This window comes from Neoarius graeffei, chromosome 5 (assembly GCF_027579695.1).
Source record: "Neoarius graeffei isolate fNeoGra1 chromosome 5, fNeoGra1.pri, whole genome shotgun sequence".
NCBI lineage: Eukaryota > Metazoa > Chordata > Actinopteri > Siluriformes > Ariidae > Neoarius > Neoarius graeffei.
This window is the reverse complement of record NC_083573.1, coordinates 56483992-56497089: the sequence shown is the minus strand read 5'-3', so window position 1 is coordinate 56497089 and position 13098 is coordinate 56483992. Positions and strand designations below refer to the sequence as shown.

At 41.5% G+C, this 13098-nt stretch overlaps 1 protein-coding gene across 1 annotated transcript in view; it reads left to right on the top strand.

The window, feature by feature from the left end:
- The window catches only part of LOC132886907 (matrix metalloproteinase-16-like), a 126011-nt gene that overhangs the window by 80266 nt on the left and 32647 nt on the right, over positions 1-13098 (top strand). Inside the window, exon 5 of the mRNA XM_060922121.1 lies at positions 9683-9844. Within this exon, the coding sequence (XP_060778104.1) occupies positions 9683-9844 (162 nt within the window). The remainder of the gene's footprint in view (positions 1-9682; positions 9845-13098) is intronic.

Here is a 13098-nt window from a genome sequence, read left to right as displayed (position 1 = left end):
GATGCACCTGTAACGCCTGCCTGAGGACAGCGAGTCAAAGAACTCAGAGCCAGGGTGGGAGCTGTCCTTGATGATGTTGTTAGCTCTGCTGAGCTCTGCTCTCTGTTTAGCTACTGTTTGTTCATTCATTCAGTTGTTCGTTATTCATTTTATTCATTCGTTCATTCATTCATTCTCAACTGAATTTTGCGTTTTATGTGTTGGTGTGTCTAAGGTTTGCGCTGCAATAAACCTCTAAAATGAAAACCTACTTGTGCTTGTGCCCCCATTTTTTTCCCTGTGCTCCTAAAATTTTTAACTTAGGAGCACGTGTGCTCCTGAAAAAAAAAAAAGTTGGTGTAGAGCCCTGCCTCCACCGCCACCAGCCCATCGCTCAGTTCTGCACGGTTCAATCTCCGAATGCACCTGGAGTTGGCACTAGCACCACTGTCGAACATCAGCAGCATCAGCCGAGCCAGACATCATCGGCAAGGCTAGCAACAACACAAGGGCCGAGCAGTGGCATGATGGGTGTCGGTGGAACCCCGACACTTCGGGCAGACGTGCTCTGGATTTTAAAAACAATTATGGAGCACCACTCGTACAGCTCGAATGAGGGCATAAGCGAACTCTTTAAGGCTATGTTCCCAGACTTGGAAGTCGCTACAACATTCTCCTGTGGAAAAAACGAAACGTCTTACATAACAAAATTCCGTCTTGCTTGTCTTGAATGTGAAGATTCGACAAGCAATGCACATAATGACTTTTAAGTATATAACCTTTATAATAAAAGTATTTTTACTTGAAACATTTGTCATTATTGGGAATTTGATCTGGTGTTCTACGACCGCATAATGGGTGCGATGTAGGTCTTAATTCTCATTTAAGTGGTCTTAAAAAGGTCTTAAATTTATGGTGGTCAAACCTGGGGAAACCCTGCACTGATCATATGTTCATACTGTCTACACTGGTTCAACTGTAGTTCAGCGGTTCAACCTCTCTCTCACTCCAGTGTGTTGCTGTCCATGTGTTGGCCTGAATTAATGGTGCGGGCTCAGCTGTGTGAAGGGGCCAACAGTGTCCTTGTGTTGTGGACTCCATCTCCTTGCTCGGTGGATGGTTGGCAGGATGTGTGCGCCTGTGTCGCTGATAAGCCATAGCTCTTCTTCAACTGGAAAATAATAAAGTCTTCTTCATTCATTGGCTGCATGTGTCCGATGGCTATCAGCATGCTGTCTGCACAAGGGAAATAAAGAGAGATGGAGAGCGTGAGCATGGATTTGATCTCTCTTACAACTTTGTGAGGCATGACAAGTGTTCTCGTAAATTAAGGAAACTGTTCTTACCTATAGCCTCGGTCACAACCGGCCGTACGTGCTCCTACAGCCGGTCTACGTGCAAGAAACGCACGGAGGGCACGCATGTGACGTGCTGATTTTCGAGCCGTAGACTGGCCGCAGACCGGCCGCAGAGGTTCTTTGTCATGTCAAACAAACTCTACGGGCGCTTACGTTTTTTTCAGGTTGCAAGACAAACTTACGACCAACGTGCGTCTTTCTCCATGAACAAAAAAAACGCAGCAATTTGGGAAACGCCAAAAATCGCACGGCCAAAAAATCGTACGTCCGGTTGTGACCTAGGCTTATGTTTTAGCTTGTTTCCTATCACCATGATAAGATTATCTTGACTGTTAAACATTTGGGAATAATTGCACGACTTTCTCCTCCGCTTGTGATCATGGATATACGTGCGAGATATTTTATTGAGAGGTTTGTCCTCTTTGACTCAGTAAGAAATGCATTTGTGAGGGATGTGAATGCGGTGTCAGTTGCAGTTAGGTGTCCAGAGCTAGTGTTTTGAGTTCTATTTGTGCAGTGTGCTTTGCTGTATGAGAGAGCACCCTGCTGTCACCCACTAGGCAAGCCCTCAAAATAGCCACTCACCCACTGACTCGAGCATTAACTTTCCATGTGAGGAGCAATAGCCTCTTCCGCCTGCGCAGTGCTTCTCGCCAAGCCGACTGGACGTGGACCACCGTCCTTAATCTCCCCTGACCTTCAGCAGTCTAAACTCGCATCAAAGAGAGCTGTAGACTGCAAGATAACATTGGCGTATATAAGCCTCAGTCTGAGTGTATAAACAGTGCAAAATCAACAAGATGCTTGAGGGAATGAAAAGAAGAAACTTCAGAGCAAAATTCAAGAACATTAGAATTTAAAAATGAGACCGAGGGAGAAATGGAGAGATGGAAAGGCAGCTGGACCCTTCACAATACTCAGTCTGTCTGGCTGATTTCTTCATACTCATGAATGAGCCTGAGAAACTGATCTGTCTTGGAATTAGCAAAACATAATGAAAGAATGCCAGGAATGTGAGCACTCAGCTTTATTCCTGTCTCTCTCTCTTTCTACCTATCGATAGAAAATAAAATCCACCTTGTTCTGAACTCCGTACTTTCATGGTCATGTCTGCTGAAAAACAACAAAACAAGCACAGTAAATCAGCCGGTATACAAAACGTTTATAATCCACTATTGTGCAGGAGCCCTGCCCCATATTTTAGATAAAGTGCCATCGCTTCATCTCATGGGATATCATAGAGTTGTGCCTGCTGCAGTGATAAATAAACAGTGTCATAAGATTTTTGAGACTATAAAAAGCTTCATTTTTTTAGAGCATGGCCTACGAGGACATGTGACCATGTGGTGTCACATCAGAAGTCAGGGGATTCAAGACCAGACAACCGTGAACAGGCAGAAATATCTGCATTAATATTTCTGTCCGAGGCAGAAATATTAATGCAGATATTTAATGATGCACTAGCACTAACCTAAACCTCAATAACCAAAACAAAACCTTTTGGCAAAATAAAGTGATGATTCCAGGGGCTTCAAAGTTTGGGAGAATAGCAGGGTACAAATAATTTATAGCAGGGTGCAAAATGGTAAAATGTCTGCCAGCGGCAGACATAATGCACGCAAAGCGTGCAGGGATATATAGATAGATAGATAGAGAGAGAGAGAGAGAGAGAGAGAGATATGCAAGTACGAATTTTTCATGGGGCGGGATGGTTTGGAACAGGCCATCTAAAATTGAGATAACATTTACCCGGGACGGGTATTTGAAGCGGGTCGTCTAGCTTAAGCTTGATTAGCGTTGTTACGCACGCCAGTGTTTCCCACAGAAATTTTGGAGACTATGGGGGAGGCGCGGGGGTTGTTTAAAACTGAGTGATATGTTAAATATTAAGTTATTACTGAAAAACTATTGATTAAAAAAACAGACACTGAGAAATGGCCCTATAAACAACTTTACCAATATAAAAGATTACCAGGACTACAAAAATGCAGAAAAATAGGCTTTACTTATCCAAATGCTCCTGTTGGTTCAAAAGTTAAAGTGCAGAGAACCTCAGCGCAACATGAAGTTACCTTAAAATATAATATAAATGCCTCAGCTTTCATGTAAGAAAAAAAAAACTATTAATACTAGTACTGTGTGCAGGCAGTCTCTCCTGAAGACTAAATTAAACAATAATTATAAACTAATAAAATAAATGGCTCAGGCTTCATAGAAGAAAAAAACAATTTGAACAGAATCTCACAGTATGATGCTGAAGCTGCCTAAACAATGGAAAATAAAATACCATTTTGGCAAAAACGTTGGCATCCATTAATTTCTTGTATTAAGTAAAAATATATGTTGCCAGATACTGCTGACGTTTTACAGCCCAAAATATGTTCAAAACCCGCCAAAATGCACTTGAAACCGCCCAAATTGGGCGGGAAATCGCGTGATCTGGCAACACACGCGGCAGTAATGGCTGCACTCGTGTCGAGGATGTAAACACAATCTGGCAACACAGGCGGCAGTAATGGCTGCACTCGTGTCAAGGATGTAAACACAGTTGACGCGCCAACGGACATACATGACATAGTGGATGTAATTTACGTTCACAACTTTTTTGCTGTCGGAAATATTTAATATTAAATTTTGTGACTCGACTGACAATAGCCGGCGGCATAACAAGCCATAGCCGGCGATTTACCGCCGGTGACCGGCTATTTTTGAGACCGCTGTGAGTCAAAACTGTCCTATCCTTCTGGGGACAGCTGCTCCCCACAAATAAAATAATTCCGAATTGATATTTGAGGAATAATTCCAGATAAGGGTGGCATGGTGGTGCTGTGGTTAGCACTGTCGCCTCATAGTCACAGCAGGTTCCAGGTTTGAACCTGCCGGTCAACCAGGGTCTTCCTGTGTGGAGTTTGCATGTTCTCCTCGGCATTGAAAATGAATGAATTCCAGATAATTCCTAATCCATGGTATGATCATTATGGTAAAGAGTCATGCTCTATTCTTAGTTGGTTACTGGCGCACACATTATACATGGACATCTAATGAAGCGCACGTTTGGGCAGGCTCACCTGGGTTTGTGCTACATGAGTAATTCGTGTTCGATCTTAGGTTTATGTTGATGAGCATTGAGAGAACGTGTTAACGGGCTGGTTTTCATTTGGTCCTGCAAAGTTCTCTCTTCTTCCCCCTTTGTTTGCACCAGAGAAATGAGGAGAACAAATAAATGTGAAAGTGTTCACTACAGACCAAAGGAAGGTGGACTGCTTCAAGGCTCTGGAAGGAGATCTTGTAAGGCCACCAGTATTGTTCTATTTTCCTTGAAATACTGTCTCCCTGGAGGACTGCATATTTAGTAAGTGCCCTGCAGGCACGGGCCAACATCGTCATCCAGAACAAAATGCTGCAGCAGAGGTCCCTGTGGAGAGCCTTGTGTACATTACAGGAGCTGAGACAGCATCCCAAGCCTGAGAGTCAGGAGAGGCCTGCGTTCAAAATGAGGCAATTGTTTAAGGTCACTGGGATGAAAGTTGCCGTCTTGTTCCCACACTTTTCTCTTTTGTTGTAATCACTGTTGGATTTCCTATCCAGCTCTTTTTTCAGTTTCTGAAAATGCAAAAACTGGCTAAATACTGGGCAAAAAATCTTTACACTTGGCTTCGGTAGAAAGGTTGTTTTCTTGATAAAAGCAATATGTGAAAGAGTGATGAAACAGATTTGGGACATGTCACATGTATCTAAAAATCAACATGGTCACAGCAAACACTCATTTAGGCAGACGAAGAAACAAAAGCTGTCCTTGATTATTAACTAACCTGACCAAGAGAATGTATTTACTGAAGACGAGTGAATGAAGGAATGGGTAAATGAGCCTCAGACGTTAAACCTTTCCATTACACTGCCGTTTACTTCCTGTGCACAGGCGAAACACAGAATATTGGACCTTATCATCTTCTCTCCATAATCATTTTTATGCTCTCTTCAGGATTTTCACAAGACTGTAGCTAATGGATTCATTCACATTTTCTTTTGTGGACATTTTGGAAAATTGTTGTTTTTATTTTGTGAAATGTTTCAGTGGGAACCCAGCTCCGGACTTGGTCCACTGTGCTGAAGGGAGTCATGAATGATTCATTGTGTGTGTGTGTAAGAATGTGAGAGAATGTCTACTGTTTCCTCCTCATTTGTAATAAACTGCCCATTGCTAACAAGGTCTAGTGTTTAGTCTCCGATAGAGCTTCATAAAACCATAAAATTAAGGCTCATTGTGCACAAACTGCTGAAAAAGTTAATGTTGACACCTTTCTGTTTTAGTCAGCATTAACTTTTTCAGCAGTTTGTGCTACCATAGCGCTTCTGTGGGACTGGACCATACGGGCTAGCCTTGGGCCCCCATGATCCTGTCACTAGTTCACCTTCCTTGGACCACTTTTGGTAGGTGTTAAGCACTGCATACCGGGAACACCCCACGAGATGTGACATTTTGAAGATGCCCAGACCCAGTCATCTAGCCATCTTTTGCTGTGTTCACACTTATACCGGTACGATAGTGGTATAACTGTATCGATACAAAGTATACCGGTACAGTTTAGTGCATCTGTCCACACTAGCGAGAAATGTTTGCGGTTTTCTTTCACGGTAGTTGAAATGCGCGTGCGCGAAATGTTTCCGTGGTTACCGAGTAACTTCCTTCCGAAAATATGGCGGATGAAACAACGTGTGTGTGCTTTTTGTTGTCAATGTACAGTCTGTATTTCTGGTGGTCATTTATTCAGTCGAATCGTATAAAACGCGCGAGGCAGTTGAGAAAGAAACAAACGAATCTCCGTTCTTCACTATTTTATTCAGCGAAGACATCGATTGAGGTGTGTGACTTTGCGCTTGCGCATTATATTTGTATCGATACAGAACCGCTTCATCTGTCCACACTACAGCGAAGCGCTACAGTACCGATACTGTACCGGTACGAAACCCATACATTTGTGGGTTTCGTACCGATACAGTTATACCGCTGCAGTACCGGTATAGTTGCTAGTGTGGACAGGTGTTGCGGTACGAAAGTAGTTTCATATCGGTACAAAATCCCTAGTGTGGACAGGGTAATAATTTGGTTTTTGTGAAAGTCACTCAGATCCTTGCAATTGCCCATTTTTCCTGCTTCCAACACATCAACTTTGAGAACCGACTGTTCTTTTGCTGCCTAAGACTACGTTCAGACTGCACCCTGAAACGACCCATATCCGATATTTTTGCCCATATGCGACCTGTATCCGATTTGTTATTGACAATCTGAACGACACAGATCCGATTTTTTCACATGCGACCCAGGCCGCTTGGATATGTGGTCCTAAATCCGATGCATATCCGATATTTTCACATGCGACTGCAGTCTGACCGGACAGGTCGCATTCATGCGACCTACACGTCATCGACAAGAGACAAACATCACTATTCTGTGTTGGCTAATCCCGCCTCTTTGGTGGAAAACAACATTTGTACAGTTTTCAGAATTTAAATAGACTTTTATAGAATTGATCAAGCTAATGGTGGATTTGGTAGGGACCTGGATGTTGATCTGTTAGCCTGATTAAATAAAACAGTTTCTATAACTGATTTATAACTTAAACCATCCTGTATTACAAGATTATAAGATTGTTCTGGAAATTTCCAGTAATTTGACACCTTCGGTCTCATTACTCTGCTGCCCGCATTAATCAGATTATTGTGTGAGTTCCGCCACTGCCACAAAAACCACATCGCCAGGTCTCGCCTCATCTCCATAGCAAACTGCACTGGTGTTTCTGCACCTTGAGCCAGCGCTGAGAGAAGTTGCAGAATTCAGCTGGCTATAAACAATCTAAATAAATATTTATAAAAATGTAGAAAAAGTTTATTAATATGACGAAATAAATATGTGCAAATTATTAAGCCTGAATTAAGAGTTTGGTAATACAGCGGCCGTATCCCAAATGACTGCCTACTGAAGCTCGAGTGCACTATACAGAGTTTAAAAATCCATTACTTCCTAGTAACATGTAGTGCACTTATATAGAAATTAAAGAGACATTTAGGAGTCAACCCTCATTACCAGGCTACACATTTTCATTTCAGTTCAGAAACAAAAACACACACGAGACCTCACACTTTAACACTAACCAGATAATTAAACAACAACAAAAAAAATCATTAAACATGAAGAGTGCGCTTTTTTTGGTTTACGTATTACGTAGATGTGCTTATTACGTGTCAATTTGCGCATGCGGGACACTTTTGCGTCGTTTTCCGTTCATATTGGAGATCGCATACAAGTCTCATATAATTGGTAATGTGAACGGCCTAACAAAAAAATCGGATTTCACAACAAATCGGATATGGGTCGTTTCAGGTTGCAGTCTGAACGTAGTGTAATATATCCCACCCCTTGACAGGTGCCAGTGTAAAAACATAATCCATGTAATTCCATTTACCTGTCAGTGTTTTTTTTTTATTTTATAGCTGATCGGTGTACATTAACTTTGGTTTGGCGTGCTGTTTGGAATATTATTCAGAATTAACGTCAGTAGTGCGTGCAGCTTCATAATTTAAGATTTTGCAGCTTGAACTAGAGCTAGCAACATTTATTGAAAGAGTGCTGCAGTTTTTATATAGTAGTCTGTAAACTGTTTTAATGTAGCTCTCTTGCCAAACACCGAGACCATGGAATGTAATATTCTCTTTCTTTGATAAGGTAACACTGAAAACTGTGACCCTCAAGCCTCCATTTTATTTGAACAGACACTGGAAAAATACAGACTTGTACAGGTTTTACGCACGTTGTTTGATTAATAGTGTGCAGCTGGGGATCATTCTACTGTTCTGGGGGGAAAAAAAAAACCCAAACAAATATGAATGTTGCAGACTTTTGAGAGTTTGTTCTTGTTGCTGCATTTACGGTAGAACCACATCTGACCAGGCGTAAGCCAGACTCTGTGCTTCTCTGTGCTGACATGCTTCTTTCAGTTGTTGTCCCACACTGGTTCATTCTATCTTGTATATTTTATGCAGGAAGGACTATCTTCTTAAGTGTTTCATAATTAAACAGGACCATGGGTAGAGCCATTTTGTTTATGTGATTCTGGGTTTCAAAGGAAAAACGAGAGGAAGGAGAAGAAAACCACTGCAGGCTACCTCATCTCAACCCAATATGCCTCATCACTGAGGAGTGGAAGAGATGTGTGTTTTTGTCTCTCTCTCTCTCTCTCTCTCTCTCTCTCTGTCTGTGTGTGTGTGTGTGCACGTGCGTGTTGTGTCAGGGGAATCGACCAGAGTAGATATCTCAAACACCTCATTTACATAGCAATATGCTCCAATTCCTCTCATGCCACAAGTGATTCTTATATCATTATACTATCTCACTTTCTCCGCACTCACTCTCCCACTCTTTATTTCACATATTTGCATGTATCCCTAGAAGAACAGGCACAATTTGGTTACTTTTTTCCCCCCCGAATAAATTCTAATAACAGTTTCATCATTCCTTTCTTTAATGCTTTTTGAGGTCTTCACTTAGTGGAGTTATTTAGAACAAAACCAAAGTGACTTCATTATGCATATTATCTACAGCAGTGTTTAGCCCTGATGCTGGCTCGTACTGTCACTCTCAAGGCTGACACAGAACGAATTGCCGTAGAAGACTTAACACATCACCTGACCAATCTCCCAAAGGTCTTCTGAGCCAAGGAAATCTGACGAAATCAAATAAAAGGGTGGCGGGAAATAGTCTGAGATTTCTTTGTCCCTGTTAATGACACTGTCAAGGAGCATTAGAGAATAACAACAAAGAAGCAGAGAGAGATGAAGGCAAAACATATAACCGGAGTCAAGTAATATGAAAGGGAGAGACATGAGGTAAATGAAAGAGAAAGGAGGACGTAAACAAAAGAGCAGAGGTGGACTGATCAGTGTTCTGTAGTTGGTGATGTGGCTGTGTACATCTGTGTCTGCACTCTGCGGTCCTTGGTTAACGTCACACAGCGCTAGTTGGAGACAGAGCTTTGGCTCACAGCCAGCGGGACTTTTTTGGGCCCACAGTTTACTCCAGTATAAAATCACAGTATCATTACAGAGCTGTAAGGGCATAGTGTTCCATGCCCTCGGAAAGTACAACATTTCGCTGTGTGGATATGTTTAGGGACAGTGCCTGGTACAGTAATGGGTCCCATCAGTTGCTGTGGTCTCACTGGGTTTTCTGTTCTGGAGTAGACCCTAAGGCAAAGTACAATCTCACACACACACAGTACACAGGGCTGTTATTCCCATGCTCTTTGGTTAGTTCAAAGGCTCAGATTTGTGTGTTTTTCTTTGTGTAGGAAATGACCTGTTCCTGGTGGCTGTGCATGAGCTGGGCCATGCATTAGGTTTGGAGCACTCCAATGACCCCACAGCCATCATGGCCCCCTTCTATCAGTACATGGACACAGAGAACTTCAAGCTGCCTCATGATGACCTCCAGGGCATCCAGAAGATTTATGGTAAGAGCTGCAGCCTCAGTCAGATCTGATCATGGCTAGTCAAAAACGTGGCCACTGTAGCTCACTATGGTCATTTGTCTGGAAGCACTTTCCTTTTTCAGATTCACACATTCAAGTAATCTTATGGCCAGCAGATGTGTATTTCTTAGTGGATGTCGCTTCATAAATTAAGTATGAAATATAGCCAGCTACAGTTACTGAAGGCTCCTGCCCAACGTAGCAGAGACAATAAGATATGGGTTGTTTTACAATCAGGGGACAAAGTTTGTGTCACAGGGGTCCAAAATTCAAATTGATTCAGACTGGTTCTTGTACCAGTTTTTAAGTGAAGGACAAGTTAAAGAACAGATTTCAGGTAATTTTTTGACATTGTGTGTATGGTAGTTTTGTGTAATCTGCTATAAGATGGGAAAAACAAATGAAGTGATTCTCGGAGAGGACGTTTTTTTTTTGACAATTCAGAATCCACTATTTCCGTAGTGCTTTTAAATATAAGGCTGTAAGCTTTGTGTTAGTTGTGTCTAATATTTATGTCCCAATATCTTGACCACATTTTAGGATGAAAATAATCATTTTAGATATGTTATTTTATATTGAAAAATTAGCTGTCTCGGAGAGGACATTTTTTGACACAATTACATACTAATTTGACCAAAATAGTCTGAAAACTTACTGGCATTCAACATTAAAACTTAACTATGTTTCCAATGATATGGAACCAAATATGTGTTTTATGGTATAAAGAATGATGTAAGTGCATCCCTTTTGGAGCTGCCTGTAGTCAAAAAAGCACTTTTTCTAAATGACACGAGTAATTTTGCTAAATATGACATATATTGCCATATATTCACCAAAAATAACGTTATCACCAATTTTTTTTGCATGGTAAATAGAGCTATCACAGGGCTACAATAAACAACCAAGTTTATTTAGTCAAGCCTTTTGATATTGAAGATAATAAGTGTTAAATGTGATTTTTAGCTTGCGTACCCTGATTGTAAAACAACCCATATAGAATCCTATTTACTTGTTTTACCCACTTGATTTGATTACCAACCCACAAATAGCTTAGATTATTCTACTGTTCTGGAAAAACCATGAATGTTCCTGACTTTCAGAAGTCTGTTGTGGCATATTTACAATCACCTGAAAATTTACCAGTATTGAAACTGGAATGAATGATGGACTTTTGCAGCATGTGCTGGTAAAGGTTCTAACGTTCATATTTAGATTTTAATTTTTTTAACTGACACAAAGATATTTAGAACTAATAGGCAGCAATACAAAAGACAAAGAAGACTGATTTCCGCATTCATTAAATAGATAGTCGTTTCCTCTCACCCCCTGCTCTCTTTCCCTGGCTTCCTTTCTCCACTATACTCTGCCCATCCTATACAACTGCAAGGGCAGGTCAGACCTGGGCTCCTTGGGCAGATGGTCACATCCTCAGTACACTCCCACCCCCTCTCTCCATTCTCTGCTCTTCCTCTTCCATTTCCTTTCCAGCCTTTCTTCTGTGGAGAGGCGCAAAAGTCCATACACACAGGATGTGGTCTGACGCAGAAGATCAGGGTGTAAGATAACAGTCAGAAACAGCCTGTGGAACTTGCACATAGACGAATATGCAAAAAAAGCATTCAAACCAGACCATTTTCCATTAGAGATTACAGCAACAGGAAGCAGAGTATACATATAAGTTACATGGAGTTTAACAAGGAAAGTGATTTCCTGATTGCTAATGGGTGTGAGGGTGGTGGGACTCAGGATGCATCATTTTTCACCACTGCAAATCATTCATGTTTTTTACGGTTATTTTGTGGCATGAAATAAAAAATGTCTCTGATTTTTGATTGGGCTTGATTATCATGGGCTTGATTAACATATTAACAGCCTGTTGACTTTTACAAACTGGTTATCTTAAATCAACATTCAGTGGTGCTTGAAAGTTTGTGAACCCTTTAGAATTTTCTATATTTCTGCAGAAATATGACCTAAAACATCATCAGATTTTCACACAAGTCCTAAAAGTAGACAAAAAGAACCCAGTTAAACAAATGAGACAAAAATATTATACTTGGTCATTTATTTATTGAGGAAAATTATCCAATATTACATATCTGTGAGTGGCAAAAGTATGTGAACCTTTGCTTTCAGTATCTGGTGTGACCCCCTTGTGCAGCAATAACTGCAACTAAACGTTTCCGGTAACTGTTGATCAGTCCTGCACACCGGCTTGGAGGAATTTTACCCCATTCCTCCGTACAGAACAGCTTCAGCTCTGGGATGTTGGTGGGTTTCCTCACATGAACTGCTCGCTTCAGGTCCTTCCACAACATTTCAATTGGATTAAGGTCAGGACTTTGACTTGGCCATTCCAAAACATTAACTTTATTCTTCTTTAACCATTCTTTGGTAGAACAACTTGTGTGCTTAGGGTCGTTGTCTTGCTGCATGACTCACCTTCTCTTGAGATTCAGTTCATGGACAGATGTCCTGACATTTTCCTTTAGAATTCGCTGTTATAATTCAGAATTCATTGTTCCATCAAGGATGGCAAGCCATCCTGGCCCAGATGCAGCAAAACAGGCCCAAACCATGATGCTACCCAGGGTTTCCTGCAGAAAATCAGTTAGTCAAGGTGGTGACCAGGGGGGAGGGGGCATTGCCCGGGGGGCAGTGGCGGCGGCGACAGTCGAGCCGGGTTGGGCGGGCGGTGTCCTGTTTGGGCGACGTTGGCGAGAAATCTGGATCACAGGGCCAACAACTTCTTTAAGGGCAACAGCCTTCTTTTATTTACTGAACTCTTTATAAATAAACAAAACAGTTAAAGTGCAATAACACAATAACAAGATAACAACATACAATCACACAATATGTGCAAGTATTCTAGTGTGATGCAACTTCATATAGTTGTCTGTAAACTCTGAAGGGGCACTGTTGAGTCTTGTTTGTGATTGGGGTGGAGGTAGGTGTTTACAGGATCATAAGGGAAACATCATCTTATTTACTCTTTATAAATAAAGAAAGCAGTAACTAAATGCAAGGTACAGCATACAATTGCACAACGTGCAAAAACACTTCTCGTCTGACACAACTTCAGATAGTTGTGTTCAGATAGTTGTTCTGCCGGATAATTAGCCTCTTCCCGTTAAAAAAAAAATAATGTTGGCGTAGCAACAGGTGATAGATGGCGCAGTAACATATTTAACCAGCAGATGCCGCTATTCGGCCTCATCGCGATGCGGCCGTATTTT